Source organism: Jaculus jaculus, chromosome 6 (assembly GCF_020740685.1).
Source record: "Jaculus jaculus isolate mJacJac1 chromosome 6, mJacJac1.mat.Y.cur, whole genome shotgun sequence".
Taxonomy (NCBI): Eukaryota; Metazoa; Chordata; class Mammalia; order Rodentia; family Dipodidae; genus Jaculus; species Jaculus jaculus.
Genome location: NC_059107.1, coordinates 63,857,995 through 63,875,534, shown reverse-complemented (window position 1 = coordinate 63,875,534; position 17,540 = coordinate 63,857,995). Strand labels below are relative to the sequence as shown.

The 17,540-nt window shown below is 50.8% G+C and overlaps 1 protein-coding gene across 10 annotated transcripts in view; it reads left to right on the top strand.

Moving 5' to 3' along the window:
- Dysf (dysferlin) overlaps window positions 1-17,540 on the top strand; it is a 258,409-nt gene that overhangs the window by 122,882 nt on the left and 117,987 nt on the right. For 6 of the 10 annotated variants that reach the window (XM_045151445.1, XM_045151441.1, XM_004668295.2 and 3 more), the window contains exons 18-23: window positions 6,721-6,762; window positions 7,967-8,082; window positions 8,398-8,511; window positions 9,982-10,159; window positions 10,961-11,085; window positions 12,821-12,927. In XM_045151445.1, coding sequence (XP_045007380.1) covers window positions 6,721-6,762; window positions 7,967-8,082; window positions 8,398-8,511; window positions 9,982-10,159; window positions 10,961-11,085; window positions 12,821-12,927 — 682 coding nt within the window. The remainder of the gene's footprint in view (window positions 1-6,720; window positions 6,763-7,966; window positions 8,083-8,397; window positions 8,512-9,981; window positions 10,160-10,960; window positions 11,086-12,820; window positions 12,928-17,540) is intronic. The other 4 variants (XM_004668296.2, XM_004668292.2, XM_004668294.2 and 1 more) reach the window with 1 other exon arrangement.

Here is a 17,540-nt window from a genome sequence, read left to right as displayed (position 1 = left end):
GCGCACGCATCTGGAGTTCGTTTGCAGTGGCTGGAAGCCCTGGCGCGCCCATTCTCTCTCTCTCTCTCCCTCTCTCTCTCTCTCTCTCCCCCCCTCTTTCTCTGTCTGTCGCTCTCAAATAAATAAAAATGAACAAAAAAAATTAAAACTAAAAAAAATATATTTGACTGTCACTTTTAGGCTCTTAGCTCTGATTAGATTTATTTACTGTTTTGTTTTTAAAGTCTAGTTAGATTATGTTTAAAATCTTAAAAATTTAAAATTTTTCCTAATTACATAATGAAAGCATAGTTTTTGCCTTGTAGATTATGTTAAGGAGATGTCTGGTAAACTCTGAGGCTTTATTGAACTTTATTTATTTATTTATTTATTTATTTATTTATTTATTTATTTATTTATTTATGTTGAGGTAGGGTCTTACTCTAGCTCAGGCTGACGTGGAATTCACTATGTAGTCTCAGGGTGGCCTCGAACTCTTGGTGATCCTCCTACCTCTGCCTCCCAAGTGCTATGATTAAAGGTGTGCGCCCCCACTCCCAGCCTGAACTCTATTTTTAAATTAATTTTTCACACTTTCATAGATTGCCTACTTTGAATTGGCTCTGGAGTATTTTCTGATAAAGGTCTGTCCTGGTTCCTTTGTGAGACTCTTTGGAGCTAATTGTTGTGGTCTAGAAGACCATGGTTGGCAATGCCTGGTGACTAGGCTGTGTTCTTAGAAAGGCTTTGTTAGGTGATTCAGTTATATGAGCGAGAACATTATGGCATGTACTTACTTAACAGATACAGCTATGATGTCACTAGGTGACATCACCTTATGGGACCACCATTGAATTGGTGGCCCTTGAGTGGTCAAGATACCTTTTGCAAGAGCATAAGTGTATTTGGATTTATCTATAGGCAAGAATGCTTATTGAGTTTTGTCTTAGAGGCAATGAATCCTGAATTGGATAGTTCTAATTCTAATGTCTACCATGAAGGCTAGAGCAAGAGTGCCAGCATCCAGCCAGCCTTGGTTCAAGTTCTTTGCAATCAGGAAAGGCTCCCAGGCTCCCTACCTCCTATGATGCTTCAGGGGCCCTGTAAACTTCTAATTGGATCTGGCATACAGTAAGCCCTAGGGCAGCATGGACTCTGTTGTCATTCAGACTTTTAGCATCACCAGTTGTAGTGGTTTGAATTAGGTGTCCCCTGTGAACGCCTATGTTTTGGGTGCTAGGTCTCCAGCTAGTGACATTTGGGGTATTGGAGCCTACTGGAGGAGGTGTGTTGTTGGGAGCAGGCTTATGGGTGTTATAGCCAGTTTCCCCTTGCCAGTGTTTGGCATGCTTTCCTGCTGGTATTGTCCACCTGGTGTTGGCCAGGAGGTGACGTCCACCCTCTGCTCATGCCATGTTTCCCCCTTTCATCATGGAACGGCCTCTCAAATTTGTAAGCCAAAATAAACAACTTTCTTTCCATCAGCTGCTTTTGGCTGGGTGCTTTGTGCCAGCCACACAAAGCTAACTGCAGCATCAACCTAATGTGTTTGTTTTTTTCTGCACAATTCTACTTTTTTTCTGCTTTCCATGAGGTTTAAAATTGGCCCTTGTGCTTTTATTTCCTGTGAAGCTTTCTCCCCCAACTACTCCTTTTGCTGTGCTCTTCTTGTTTCTGTCTCTCCTTCCCCACGGGGTTGCTTTGTCCACAATGGTGACTGTCTTCTCACATGCCTCTGAGGGTCCCAGCTGGTTTCTCGAGGCATTCAGACAAAGGCTCTCCCGAACCCTTGGATGTTCTTCCCTTCCTGGAGGCCCTCTGTTACGCCCCCCACCCACCATCTGCTCTTTGGTGAGGTCTTCCCAACTGCAGGCTCCAGGGTTGCTGGGTCTGCTGCTGCCAGACCCCTAGTGTGTCTTTTCTTGCTTCTCCACCCAGCAGCCTTGAAGCACGTGTGTCTTTTTCTCATCCCTTGTTTTGAAAAATTTTTCATAATCTCATTTACAGAAAATTTCAAATACTTACCAAACTAGAGAACTATACAATGCACTCTCTCAACGTCTCCAACTTTTATCTGCCATATTCTGGTTTCATCACCAATACTTAGAACTGTCGGAATTCACAAACACTACTGTCCAGAAGGCTCTGTTATTGGGGTTCCTCCTGCCAAGTCCCTCCTCTCCCAGCTACAGCCACTGCTTGTCCCAGGACAGATGAAGGTCAGATGGCTTCTGTAGTGTGTTGTCTTGCTCATATAGGTCACAATTCTTGGTATAGAATGAAAGCCCTTTTCACTGTTCTGACTGGTCCTGTTTCAGTCTCTGAATCCTTGGATAGATGCTGATAGAATCACGTGGTGACATTTTCTGACAGTTTCTGATGCATGAGGCCCCACCTGTACCTGCTTTCATAACCTGATGAGAGTTTAGCATCCCCCACTGCCCGCCTTCCATCATTTTAATGAGGTAAGAAACTTTTATGTGGCCACTAGATGGCGCCGAAGTCATGGGTAACCCAGTGTATTTCCTGGCGAAGCAAAGGCATGACCACCTTCCACAGATTGTTCTGGAAATAAAAGAAAATCTTTTTGCAACCAGCTAACCATTTCTTTTTTAAAAAAAAATTTGTTTATTTATTTTCAAGGAGAGAGAGAAAGAGAAAGAGAGAGAGAGAGCGAGAAGAGAAACAAAGAGAGAATGGGTACTCCAGGGCCTCTAGCGACTGCAAACGAACTCCAGATGCATGTGCCCCTTGTGCATCTGGCTTACTGGATCCTGGGGAATCGAACCTGGGTCATTTGGCTTCACAGGAAAACACCTTAACCGCTCAGCCATTTATCCAGCTCCTAACCTTTCTTTTGAATATTCAGTTAAACAACCAGATCCATGTGACAGTAAAAGTGATAGATTTATTGATCAAGTAAACTGGGGACATTCTTTAGGACCACTCGTTTTCTCTGATGACCCTCCCTGCAGGTGGCCCCTTCCTCAGGCTTCTCTCTTGCCATGAAAGTTAGCGCTTGTCTCTTCCATCTGTTCCAAAGCCTCTCAGAACATGACCCCTCCCCCTACTTTCCTGTAGACTGTTTTGTATTTTTCTCACTGTGGGAGGCATACAACCATATTTTCCCTCTGCTTTCAAAACTTAGCCCAAACTGAGATGTAAGAGCGCTTTCTTGGTCTCCACCTACCCCCTGACAAACTTGTGGTCCCTAGTGATCTGGTTCCACCAAAACTTTATGTTTCTGTGTTCTTATTTTTTTCCGCCAGCAATGAGAAGACCTAACACTCACCTCTTAAGAACTTCTGCCCACAAGTTTGCCTGGGCACACTGAAGTATTCTTTGGACTCTGTGTGCTATCGTGTTAAGGAAAAATTTTTATTTTTTTAAAAAGAGGTGCTCATTCTCCTCAGATGTGGACTTTGTTCCAAAAGGTTGCAGGCACACAGAAGTGAAATGCACATCCTTTCACCATATGAAACTTGCTATAGAAGTAGCATTTGTATTTTACAGGTTCTCCATGGCGGAGAAACCCAGTTAGTTTCTATTTACCTCTGGACTGTAGATGATGGTGAATTTCCCAGCACGCTCTCCTGCCTTCTCCTACCTTGGCCCAGGCAAGTGTCAGGCAGCCAAATGCCATGGGCTTGGGGGTATGCCTAGTAACAGTGGAGCTGGCCGGGCTGCTGTTGGGAACGTCCACTTCTTCAGGGTACATTCACCTCCCTACGGACTGTCCTTGGGACTGTGACTTGTGGTTCATGGGCTGGGAGGCTTGCTTTGAGCCTCTTCTGGGACCCCCAGGTGAGAGATCAGGGCTCTGCCTTCACAACCCCAGACGGGGTGCATTCGTCTCAGTCGTGGGCTTCCACCAACCTAGCTCCCCAGGCTCAGGGAAAACACTTGTGTTTTGGCAGAATGATGCTGAGGACTAAATAGAACCTTTGTTTTGGGTGGCTCCTCTGGTCACAGTGCCCTTGATTTTATGAGCTGTCTGCAGACGCCAGAGAGAGAACCTGGGGTGAACTGCAGCACAGGAGAACTGAGGCCTCACTCTCAAGTGTGGACTGGGCCACCCCAAGGCCCAGTGCTGTGTCTGGTAGACTTCCTGAAGGAATAAGGAAGTGTGTTTAGCACTCCTAACCACTGAGGCAGGTGTTGGTCAGATGGCTGGTGGGACTGGTGGGCAGTCCTGTGCAGCTGGGCATCAGTATATAGGTAGATTCAAAGCCAGACTGTAGTGGGGAGCACGTGGGGGTCACAATTATGACCTTGGCCTCATTAGCCCAAGATAATAGCCTCAGCCTGTTAGTCATCATTTGGAAGGAGCTTAAAATGAATCTCCTTCCTGGCCACTGCCTTCTTGGGATTCCACAGCTGTGCCCTTGTAGGTCATCTCACCATACTAAAAGCTCCCCCATGCCAGAGGTCTGGCTTAATTCATGCAGGTATGAAATCCCCATGAGTTATGATTTCTTAAACCCTGACTTTTGCCAACCAGCATTGGTGGCTGAGACCTGGTTACCCCCATCTTGAGGACCTAGCCCAAGGCTTAGCTATTCCTGAGCTTCTTGTCTGTCTTCATCTCCAGACCCCCATGTTCTCCCATCTTCCTTTACACTGATTTGCTTAACCTTTTTAGTGGTGTCCAAACTTTTGGCTTCCCTGAGCCACCTGAAGAAGAATTTTCATGTGCTGCACATTAAACCCCAGGGTGTTCAACCTGCCACCAGTGGGTTGTGAGAGCATACATATGTTTATTTCATTAGAGTCTGTGACACAACAAGCTACTCTGGGCCACACGTGGCCTGTGGGCCATTGGTTGGACACCCTTGTTAGTGCTTTGCTATTATCATGGACTTGGGAAAATAACAACAGACTTAAAAAATTATTGTGTGTTATTGTGTGTATGTGCATGTGCTCGTGTGTGTGTGCATGTGTGTATGCATATGTGAGTGTGTGATTGGGCATGGATGTGCCACAATGTGCATGTAGATGTCAGAGATTTGTTTGAGACAGTTTTCTCTTGTCCACCACTTCATTGGCCAGGCTAGGTGGCCCCTAGCTTCCAGAGGATTCCGTGTGCTGAGATTACAGATGCCCTCCACAGTGTCTGACTGTATGTGGATTCTGGGGACCTGAGCTCAGGCACTCGTGCTTGCTAATTTACTAAAGCACATCTCAAACCCCAGGCCTTGTTTTTTATTTATTTATTTATTTATAGCATTACATAAGGACATTTTTTTTTGTTTTTGTTTTTCAAGGTAGGGTCTCACTCTGGTCCAGGCTGACCTGGAATTAACTCTGTAGTCTCAGGGTGGCCTTGAACTCACGGCGATCCTCTTACCTCTGCCTCCCGAGTGCTGGGATTAAAGGCATGCGCCACCACGCCTGGCGAAGGACATATTTTGTATGTAAACATCACATGTTAGTGCCATCATTTCCCTGCCCCTTTTCTGAAGAGGTCTTCCTTATTGGGGATGCAGGTCAACCCCATGGAGATTGTGGATCATGCATTATGGGGGCAGCAGTCAGTTATGGGGGAGAGGCAATGTCTCTGTGTAAAATGTCCCAACTTGTGGCTCTAAAAATCTTTCTACCCCCTCTTCTGCAAAATTCCCTGGGCCATCCAGGCCTTGTTTATTGAGGAAACTAAACAGCAGGGTTGAACTTAAAGAATAAAAGTCATCTGCAAGAGCTGGAGAGATGGCTTAGAGGTTAAGGTGCTTGCCTGTGTAACCTAAAGACCAAGGTTTGATTTCCCAGGACCCATGTAAGCCAGATGCACAAGGTGGCACATGTATCTGGAGTTCTTTGCAGTGGCTGGAGGCCCTGGCATGCCCATTCAGTCTCTTTTTATCTGTCTCTAAAATAAATTAATTAATAAAAAACCCCACTGTCAGCAAGTTCACTAATCATATTGCTAGACTTGGTCATGACCTCAGACTTGATTTGTTCTGCTGGTTGGATAAGAAAAGGAAGGTTAGAATGCAGAGGGAGGGAGAAATTAGAGACAGTGGGAGAAGTCTGAGCATGCCTGCTCTCCTGAGGAATTTCAGCCCTGCTCAGAAATGAGCTATGTGTACTGAGTGCCCAGACGTGACTGAGTATTTCTTCTCTTGCCTCTCTTAGTTCCTTTAGTAACATTTAGGTGTGTCCACAAGGGTGAAAAACCTTTAGATAATGCACATCCCTGTCACTGTGCTTTAATGAAAGCAACAGAAGCTAGAATTCAGACCCAGGTTGCCAGTTGTGAAAGCCAGTTGAGAAACCTTGTCTTCTGTGGTTATACCAAAATTTCCCATTAGGTGGAGATATTGGACCTTAAAAAATGCCACTGCTCTCCCAGCTGTGGCCCAGGGTCAACCTGACTTGGATTTGGAGCCCTGGGTGTGGCTCTTTCATGGGTCTCACTCTTTTCTAGTTGTTCGTTTTTCTCGTGTTTTTTGCCTAGAAAATAGAAACTCACATTTTCTCCTCGGTGTTAATTTCCTAGTACATTGAACTTCAGGTCCCGGTGGTGGTGCTGGGGGATCTGGCTGCCTCGGAGGGTGGTGCCACGTTGGCCTTAGGCTCAAAGCTGGGCAGGGTGGGGCCCTTCTCCTGCCATGCCCTTTTCCCACACAGGCACTGCCTTGCCATCATTTGACACCTTCCCATCTAGGCTCTTGCTCATGTAACCCTTCTCTTCTCAGCCATACCCATCCGTTCTAATCCCTCTTTCATCTCTTTATGCTTTAGAGGACTCTGCAGGTGTGTCCAACCCTCTGCCAGCCACAGACCGTACGTTGTCATCTATGGGCCACCAGGGGGTGGGACCTTTGGGTTTCTGCTGGAGGGGGGATTCCTGATCTGCATGAGGGGGTTGAGCTGCACTCTCTGGCTTTCCACTGCCAGTCACCTCTGAGCTATTGGTGATGGTGTCAATTGTCTGCAACTTCGTAAGGCTTCTGCTTTTCCCAGACCCCATCTTAAACTGTCTGGCACTTGGCTGATGTTGCCAGGATGTGACAGAGCAGGTGTGGGGCCAGCAGTGGGCCAGGGGCATTGTGAGGTATCTTGGGGTCCAGGAGGAGGCCAAGGAGAGTGGAAAACTCTTGAGGAGGAAATTCATGAGGTAGTCATAGTTGAGAAGACTGAACAAATGGTTAGTGATGTTTCTGTGGTTCCGTCATCCCAGGGCTTCCTCTTTTTGTCACGAAGACAGCCCTGTGTGCACTGGGGTCTGCAGGAGGGAGAGTGTAGCGGAGCGATGGAGGGCTGGCTGCAGCTGCTCCTCCCTTGGTCCCTGAACCTTGTGGTCAGGGATCCCAGGTGGTCCTGCTGCTGCTTTCCACCCTGGGAAGTCAGGAAGTGTCCTCGGGAAAGGGCACCTTGCCTTGGCAGGTTTTCAGAGTATGGCCAGTGAAGTCCCTCCCAGGAAGGACAGCTGTGACATTCACAAGGAAGGATGGGATGATACTTTTCCTCACGGATCTTCTCCCCAGTGCTCCTTCCTCTAAAATAGTATTCCTTGTAAATGTGTGTGGGGAGATCCTGGGACAAGTCAAGACCATCAGGACGTGGGCACTTTCCTGAGACTTTACTGTTGGGGAGAGCCATCTAGCTGGGGTCCATCCCTGCCTTCCTGGGACATGGATTCTCTGGTCACAGGCTTCTCTGTACCTCCCAGTGGTTGTGTGCCAGTGTGGGTGCATGGCTGAAAGGAAGGCAGGGCCTGAGCCTCAGCTTGTGTGCATGATGGCTGAATGTGTTGAACTATTTGGCTGTTTCCACTATGCAATTCCATGTTCCTTTGCATCCTTGAGTCTCAGTTTACTCATCTGTAAAATGGGACTGTAAAACAACAGAAACAGCCATATCTCAGCATAGTTCTGGGGAGTCAGGAAACAAGGCTGGTGGTGGCTAAGGACTGAAGGTGGCTTTGTGTTCAGCCCTAACATGTCCCCACTGTGCCATCTTTCTGACCCCCACTTGTGTCTCTCAGTGGACGACAACCTGGGCTTTCTTCCTACCTTTGGACCCTGCTACGTCAACCTCTATGGCAGTCCTCGGGAGTTCACTGGCTTTCCAGACCCCTATGCAGAGCTAAACACAGGCAAGGTGAGCTGCCAGGTCCCACATGGATTCTGCAGGGGTCTCCAGCCAGGCCTGACACCAGCAGGGCCTACTGAGATTCTGTAAGCCCAGGGTCAGGTGGCCCCACTCAGGGCACCTCCCTCTGTTTGGTCCCTTTTCTCCCTCCTCTTGCTCCCCCCATCCCTCCCTCAGGGCCAGTTGGGCCTGTTCACGGTCTCCATCTCTGAGGTCGCTGGGCTGGAGGTTTAGTGTGTCCCTGTGCTGCAGGGCAAGGTGTGTTGTGCTGCGCATGTTTCCCCTCACTACCCCTACTGTGGGGACTCACCCCTCACCTCGCAGGGGGAAGGTGTTGCCTACCGAGGCCGGATCCTGCTGTCCCTGGAGACTAGGCTGGTGGAGCACAGTGAACTGAAGGTGGAGGACCTCCCTGCAGATGACATCCTTCGCGTGGAGGTGAGTTGGGTCCCTGTTGGGACAGGAGCAAAATGGCCAGTTGTCATGATGGGGGAAGGCTCAGTTCTTTTTTTTTTTTTTTCTTTTTCTTTATTTATTTGCACATAGAGAGAATGAGAAAATGAGAATGGGTGCACCAGGGCCTTTTGTGGCCACAAATGAACTCCAAATCCATATGCCACTTGGTGCATCTAACTTTATGTGGGTATCAGGGAGTCAAACCTGAGCAGGCAGCTTTGCAAACAAGCACTTTAACTGCTGAGCCATCTCCCCTGCCCGAGGCTTAGTCTTACCCATGTTTGTTATACCTTCACCTCTCTGGGCCTTGTCAATACAGCTGTAATGTGGGAATAACATAACACTTGCTCTCCCCCAGGAATGCTTAGAGGCTTAAATGAGATAAGTGAAAGTGTTAGAAAGTTTTGGAAGTTTAGAGCTTGATGCAGAATCAATGCTGTTTTATAAGAATTCAAGAATAGCCAACTCAATACCGGAGGCACCATGAGTATCTGTTGTTGACTCCATTTTATGTTTTTTTCCTTTTTCTTTTGTTTTTCAAGGTAGGGTCTCACTCTAGCCCAGGCTGGCCTAGAATTCACTATGTAGTCTCAGGGTGGCCTTGAACTCATAGTGATCCTCCTTCCTCTGCCTCCTGCTGGGATTAAAGGCATATGCCACCAGCAACTCCATTTTGTGGATGAAGAAACTGAGGCTTAGAAATATCAGAGCAACATATGGGCTTCAGGAGTATTTAGACACTGTAGTCTCAGATACCTCTCGTTTCTGTGCTGGCTCTACTACTTGCCAACTGTGTCAGTTTCCCTGCTTGTAAAGTGGGTATTGTGGTCATACTTACCTCAGAAGATTGCATTGAGAAGTCAACTGCTGTATGCATGCAGTAGACACTCAATAAGTGTTGGCTTAATGTATGATTCACATTCTCCCCAAAACCAGTTGCTCAGCTCCTCTTCTCTCTGCCTTCCATGAAAGGAACTATAAAATCATGTGGGTTCACATCAGGGCATGTGAGTGTCTGCCATCCCTTTCGCCCTGCGGCCTAGGCCTGGAGGGTACAAGGAGATCCACTCACTCCAAGGACATGGCTGGGGCTGCCTGTGTAGACTGCAGACCTGGCTGGCACATGGGAGCTCTGGAAAGGATGTGATGGTGACAGTGCTCAGCTCCTTTGAACAGTGGGCAGGAGCAGGGCCCCGAGGAGCATGGCAAGAGACCCTGACAGGGTGGTGCCATCGTTGCTGGTTTGGATTAAAGAGTAGCCTGACCCTGAAGGAACAGATCTTATTAGGCCCTGGAATAAGTTTGTTCACTTAGTAACCAAATCTGAAGGCTGTTTCTGTGAACATTTTGCCACCGTTAGCCCAGCCAGGGCCTGCAGGCACACATTCTGCCCTGCTGGGTGTCTCCTTTGACCCCTCCCAGTGACCTCTGGTCTGGCCTCTCTGCTTGCAGAAGTACCTCCGGAGGCGCAAGTACTCCCTCTTTGTTGCCTTCTACTCGGCCACCATGCTGCAAGATGTAGATGATGCCATCCAGTTTGAGGTCAGCATTGGGAACTATGGAAACAAGTTTGACACAACCTGCCTGCCGCTGGCCTCCACTACCCAGTACAGCCGGGCTATCTTTGATGGTGAGGCTGGTGGGCTGATCTTGGAAGGGAGGTGGGTCATAGGGAAGTACCAGAACCCAAAATCCTGTGTCCAGTGGAAAGCACCTGTCTTTGGTGAACCTTTTGGGGTACTTTCCTGCTCTGTGCCACCTCCCCCTGCATTCCTCCAAGGGGCCTCTCTGCCAGAGCTCACACACTGGGCTCGTCAGGTATGGCAGGCAGTCTCGATCATGAGCCACTGGATTGTCACAAGGGGTCCGTGACCTGAGCTTGGAGACCATGCATTCCTCTGGTTTCTCAGAGGCTTCCCCCTACCCAGAGGCCTTTTAATAGCCTTTCTGGTGTTTTTTTTTTTTTTTTTTTAGGATTAAAAAAATTTATTTTCACAATTTTTATTAACATTTTCCATACTTACAAAAAATATCCCATGGTAATGCCTCCCTGTTTGTTTGTTTTTGAGGTAGGGTCTCACTCTAGCCCAGGCTGATCTGAAGCTTACTTTGTAGTTTCTGGCTGGGCTTCTAACTTGCAGCGACCCTACCACTTCTGCCCGAGTGCTGGCTTTGAAGGTGTGCACCATCACACCCAGCCCTTCCTTCCTTTTTTTTTTTTTTTTTAATGAATTTCAGCAGTCTGTTTCCCCCTCAAGGGGCCTCAGGCACCTTATCAGTACACTAGGGATACCAGCTATACCATGAGTATCCAAGGGAAAGGGAAGCAGGGCCTATCTCCCTCTGTCCTCTTCTCTGTTGGGCCAGATATAAGGGCTTGCGTCCCTGGGCTTCTGCCCAGTATTCAGGCCTTTCTTTTCTTCCCCAATAGGGTGCCACTACTATTACCTGCCTTGGGGCAATGTGAAGCCTGTCGTGGTGCTGTCCTCCTACTGGGAGGACATCAGTCATCGGATAGAGACTCAGAACCAGCTGCTCAGGACTGCAGGCCGGCTGGTGAGTGGAACCCTGCTTAAACCTGGTGCATGGCCCTCACTCTACCAGACATGTGTGAAGACCTGTGCCCACTGGGAAGAAGATGGGGTGATGACAGTGCTTGGAATCCCAGGCCAATGTAGAAGACGTCTGAGAGACAGAGGGTCTGGACACTAGGCTGGGGGCATCAGGACAGTGACTGGTATAACTCACTTTTTAATAGATGCCTCTTGACTCTTCCCATACTCAAAGGCTGTGTGAAAACTTCTAGTGTGAAGCCAAAAGCTAAGGCTCCAAACTTAGGCGCAGGTGACAGTGAGGGCGCTGAGGGACAGGCTTGCAAGGAGGGAGGGCAGCATGAGGGCAGGGAGGGGGCCTGTGTCCAGCGAGGGACATGGCAGAGGACTCTAGCCAGGCTGTTGTGGCAGGGGCACAGGGGGCGGGTGAGGGGTCTGTGGGAGAGAAATATGTTTTGAGGGGGAATTTTGAGCCTTGAGCTACAGGCTTTGGCCCATTGGCCTTGGGGAGAGGAAAGCTGTGAGCAGGGCTCTGAGGCTCCGATGTGGGAAGCTGAGGAGATAGCAGTCTGTGAGTGAGGCAAGAAGAGACTCTCCAAGAAGGTGCCTGCACTTGCAGGCCAGCCTGACCAGAGAGTGGAGAGGACTTTCAAGAGGGCACAGGTGTGGAGGCTGAGGGAGGGAAGACTGGTGGGAAGCTGCTGGTCCAGGCTAAGGCTGATGGCCTTTCTGTGGGTGGGCCCATTGCAAGCTTCCTCCCATGAGCATTGCCTGTGGGAAGTGGAGCAGCGGGCATGGAGCAGCGGGCAGCCAGGGGAGGGAAGGTCTGGAGAGGCTGCGAGTGCAGGTGGCTGTGGTGGCAGCAATGGAACAGGAAGGGCAGGGGTAGGACGTTGGGGCAGAAGGCGGCGTCTGGGCTGGGGCAGAGGGGTGGCAACAGTGCTCCATAGAGTCCTCAAAACTGCCAGCTAGTACCAGGGAGGAAGGACCTGAGGCCAGGGTTATGCAAGCATCCTGTCCTGCCATTCTCTGGACCCATTATTGTCATACAAGGCCACAACTCCCGGAGCGAGGACCCAGTTTTCTTCCTGGGATCTGTCCTTCAGGCTGGACAACACATCCCATTCTCAGAAAGGCTGATGGGTGAGGAGGGATGCTTGGGGTCTAGGGACAGTTCTGAGCCTGATTGGTATTCCAAGGATAGGTTTACCTTCCAACTCAGGGATGAGGCTTGAGGAAGGTGCTTAGGGAGGGTCTAGATGTGGCCTCTATCCATTCAGAGAGAACAGTCCACAGGAGTCTGAGGAAGCAGCTCCAAGTGCTGGTGGTGGCTGGACAGCTGCTATAGGGCAGTTAGCCAGCTCTGAGCCTGGCTGTGTGGTAGGTCCCAGAAAGGAGTGGAAGCAGGCTCAGAGAGGCCACTCACCCACGGAGTCAGCCTTGCCAGAGGGTGAGTGGAGGCAGGAAGCATTTAGGTTTGCTGAAAGTCCTAGACAGCACAGAGCTCCTCCAGCCCACATGCGAGGCTCAGGGGTGCCAGGCTGGAACTTGGGATGTGGGAGCCTTAGAGGGTTCTTGAGCGGGATAAGCACCGCTCACTTGGGTCTGGGCTGTCTATGCCTTCTCTGTTCTGACTGTCCACTCATGTTTGATTCAGGGGCTGGGCTGCAGTGACAGGGTCCAGGGGTTGTGTTCTATTCCATGGCCACACTCCTGACTGTGGCCTCCTTGTTCCACAGGAAGCTGGCCTGGAGAAGATCCACTTGGCCCTGAAGGCACAGTACTCCTCTGAGGACATAGATGCCCTGGTAGCCCAGCTGGTGGATGAGCTTATTGCAGACTGCAGGTAGGGGTTCCTGGGGCTTATGGCTGCTCCTTCTGGCTCAGCCAGGCTGGCTACTAGGGAGGGTTCATGTGTGGTGGTAAGCGTTGGACCATCGCCCAGCCATGCTTGGCCAGCAGTCCGGCCAGTGCTGGGCCCAGAGGTGGTGGAGCCAGCACCCGGGAGTTGAAAAGGTGCCGTTTAGAACAGGTCATAAATTTTCCCATAGCAGCGGCAGCTGTGGGTCGGGACGCCCAGCTCACCTGAATGGAAGGCATTGTGTCTCCATCCCAACCTCTTACTTTCTTGATGGAATCTCCAGAAGCTGGCAGGGTCGCACCCCTCCTTTCCTCAAGGCCACTTCAGGGACCAAAGTTTCTGTTCAGCCAGTCTTCCATGGACAGGGCTGACGTTCAGCCTCAGGAAGAGGAGCATGTGGGAGTTGAGTGAGAACATGGATACAGGAGGCCTGCCGCGGGCCTCATCTCAGCATCTCTTCTACTTCTGTGGGAACTGAGGGAAGTCACTCTGAAGGGAGCTTTGAACTTGAGCATGGTATGCAGAACAGCTATCTATAATATGTAGTCAACTATTATCAGCACTTTTGGGAGGATCTAGGGAAAGGGATCTGTGGTCACCACTGTGAAGGAGAGCCATGAGGTGTAAAGTCAGCTCCTTCTACAGCTTTGTGACTTTTGACTGCTCTGCTTCCATGGACCTCAGTTTGCTAGCTGGGAGATGGGCCTGATGATAAGTCGTGACCTTTCTCCTTTCTAGGGGTTAGCATGAACCTAGGCAAGGGTGTGTTAGGCCCTCCTCCTGAGCCTATCACCTCCTCTCCTCCACCTGTCTACAGAGCTGTGTGGAACACATCAGAGAAGTGCCTTTGTGATGAGAGATGAGCATCCATGGCTGTAGGACTCTACACCTTTTCTGGTCTTGCATATTCCAGTTTGGAAGAACATCTTTATCAATGTGTTACCAAATGGAGACATCCCTCAGCCACAGGTCATTCTTCCAGTTTTGAAGCCAGCAGTCTCAGCCCCAGGCATATTGACGAGGGTCAACTTCAGCCTCTAGTGTGCCAGGGACTGAGAGGCCTGGATTGTGGAGTTCAGAGCAGGTGCAACTCATACAAAGAGAACTTTGAGAGGATTCATGAAGGAGGAATGCCTGATGGGAACACTGAGGTGTCAAAGAGGGTACTGCCCAGACAAAGGCGGGCAGTCCTGCGATGCTCTTGTTGTCTCTGGGAATGTGTGGTGGGACGGGCCTTATGAGCTCTACCAAGGACAGCTCAGGCCTGGCGACCACTGACAGGCAAGTTGACTCCTGGGTGAAATGTTTGCTGTGGCTTCAGTGTGAGGAGGACCAGGCAAAGGGAACCTAGGCATATGACTGTCAAGTGCATGTGATGAAGGCAGCTAAGCCAGCAAGGCTGGGAAGAGTGGGTTGGAGCCGGGCATTGCACTGAATAGGATACATGTATTCACTAATCATAAACTCTTATGATGCCAGAAGCAGGATAGTCCCCATTTTACATATGGGGATTTGAGGCACAGAGCAGTTGATAACACACCTAGATTCATATACCAAATAAGTGGCAGAGCATCCTTGCTCTATTGCTTTAACAGCCAGAACTTGATGGTGGGTTTGATGCATTGTCCAAAGAAAGGTCTAGAATGATCTTGTTCTGCCATGACATCTGTTTGGGCATTGGGGCCATCTTCCGAGGAGCGGAGCAGGTTGCGAGAGATGAGGTATTGGGAAGCTGGTCTCAGAACTGGGAAGTTGGAGCTGGAGGGTGTGGGGCGTGTGTTTGTGTGTACGGCACTGGGACAACTTCTAAGGGCGTCTCATACCCCAAGGCCACATCCACAGGGTGGCTGCGTCTGACCTCCTGGCACAGCCTCTGGGACAGCAGCTGGCAGAACATGGGTTTCTGTACAGTGCTGCCTGTGCTGCATGTGTAGGGTGGGTTTTGGCAGGCCTGAGGTACGGAGAACAACAGAGGCAGGCGGGAAACGGGCCCAGGCTATTGTCTCAGCATTCCTTTCTGGGAGGACTTGGCTGAAACCCATCTTCCATGCCAGGCCCTTGTGTCACTCTCCTGAGGGTATGATGGTACCTGAGACTTGCTGGGCATCTGTCCCAGGTCAGAACTTAGTGGAGTTGGGCTCCCATCCTCTCAGGATGCACAAATAGTTCTTCAGGCTCCAGGCATGGTGACCCATTCCTTCAGGCACAGGACCTCAGCTTGCCTCCTGTATCTTGTGCTCCATTGCTGGCAAGGCAGGTATCTTGACTGACCACAGTAGTTCACTTGCTTCTCAGACAGTCTTGTTCTGTCTCCAGCACCTGTGTACCCCTTACTCTCCACGTCTGTCCACCTGGGGCGGGGCTGTCTATGTGGCTGTTCTACCGGCACAGCAGGCTGCATCTGGGGTCACATGTCCCCTAGAAAGATCTCGCCACTGTCAACCTGTCTTCTCCTGGGTCCATTACTGCAGACTCACCAGAAACCTGGATCAGCTCTTACTGTCCTCCCCAGCCCCATCAGCTCTACCTTCTCCTTTATTTTCTGTCCACACCCTGTCTAAAATGGTGCCTTGAGGCCTCCTTCAGTCCTGCAACGGCTCTGGCTGCACCAGAAGTCCCAACCCTATCCTGTCTTCCCCACAGCCAGCCTCACGCCCTGATCCCTTCTGAGTCACTGGGCTGACTTGCTGGAGCCTCCTCTTCCCACAATGCTCCCTTTCCCTCTGTGCATTCATTCCTGTGCACACACTGTTCCATCATCCTCAAAACCCTTCCCACTTCTGCCAGCCCTGCAGGTGCAGCTGGAGGCCTTTCTAGACTCCTGACTCAGAGGCTGTTCCCCAAGTCTCCTAGATTGCCTCAGTTTCTCCTCAGGAGAAAGCGCTGTGAGTGTCCTCTCTGGATTTAGCTTCCAGTTGGCCCAGGCCAGGAGGAGCTGTTGCTCAGAGAAACGTGAGGAGGCTGGAGGCCAGCACGTCTTTCAGCCTGGACCCCGTCTCTCTGGTGGCTGGACAGTCATTCAGCTGATCCCCAGGGCAGCCGGCCCTGCTCTAGGTGATATGGGCAAGGCTTGGGGCACTGTCCCCTCTTCCAGCCCCTCTCCTCTCTCGGCACTCCCTGCCTGCCTTGGGCCTTCCTGGGGCGGGCAGGGCCAGGACATCTCATCATGAGTGGTTCTCATTGGCCTTGGCTGGTCTTGGTTGGATGGTCTTCGTGGCTTACGCTTCGCCCCAATTTCCGACCCAGGCCAGGGGCATAAATCACCGAGGTTGGCAGGGTTTGGCGCTCCAGCTCTCTGGCCCCGCCGCCCGCCCGCCCGCCCGCAGGCCGGCAGCAGGTCGCAGGCAGCCCGGGTGCGTTGCCACGTGTGGGGCTTGGCTGGGCCCCTCGTCCACGGAGTGCGGCCCAGCTCGCTGCTGCGCCCAGCCGGGGGCTGCCGGCCGCGGCACCCTGGGGCAGAAAATATTACATTACTACAGGGTGTGCAATACGTGACCTGAGACAGGCCCCGGGGCTTAAGTTTCCCAGAGATGGAGCTCGCGCACCGCTCCCCCCACCCTAAAAATTCAATTAAAAAAAATAACAGGAAAAACGCAGCGCTCCGAGGGCCTGCCAGAGCGGTGCCGCGGCGCTCCGGCGGTAATTGGTTCTGCATAGCTCGGGGAAATTGGCAGAAAAATAAATCAGCCGGGAGCCGGGAGTCCAGACGCTGCGCGGAGGGCGGGGTGCAAACACTGGGCGCAGACCTGGTAGAGCAGCTTTGACGAATGTCCTGCTTAAGTCAAGGGCGGGTGGGGGCGGGGCAGCCCCTGTGAGCTCAGTCAGGCCTGCCCCTGGGTCCTGCTGGGAGCCCAGCGAGAATCCCCTAGCCCTTGTGTTTCCTGCTTGTGTACCCACAGCGCTGGAAAGGTGCAGGGCATCCACCCACCCATCTATCCATCCAAAGGGCTTTTAGGGAACTGTGTTGTGGGTGTGTGTGTGTGTGTGTTGCGAGGGGTGGGGAGAACCTGAATTCTTTGCCTCCAACAAGAGCGGGTTTAAACTGAACTCCTCTCTTGGGGCACAGCACAGTGATTTGAAGGCTCCATGTACTCCCATCCTCTCCCAAGGCTTCCCAAAGCAGAGGATTCTGGGAAGGGCTTCGTGGGGATGCCCTGTGGGGACACATCTGTATTAGCCACTGTTGGTCTCCCCACAGCATCTGCAGCTAGTAGTAAAGGCTCCATAATTTCCCTTCTGGACAAAGTGTGTCCACAACACAGAAGAGGTTTGTTTCAGTGCGGGGCAACTTAGCCCTAGGACTCGGCTCTAGGAGGACCCCTGGAGGGTTGGGGATGGGGAGAGAGACTCTCTGGACCCTCTGATAGCTTCCATTCGGCAGGGAATGGGAGGGACCCGCCATGCAAAATAACTCATTAGACTAGAGATTGAGGGTGAATCCTACAAGAGTGGCCCCAGAATAAAAGATGGATGTTTCTAAATGAGGCAGGAGGGACAGAGTAGGGTGGCTTCTTGGAGGTGGCATGTCACAGCAAGATGATCAGTGACAGTGTGAAGACAGCCAGAAGGCAAGAAGGGGCATGGGGCCTGCACGCACG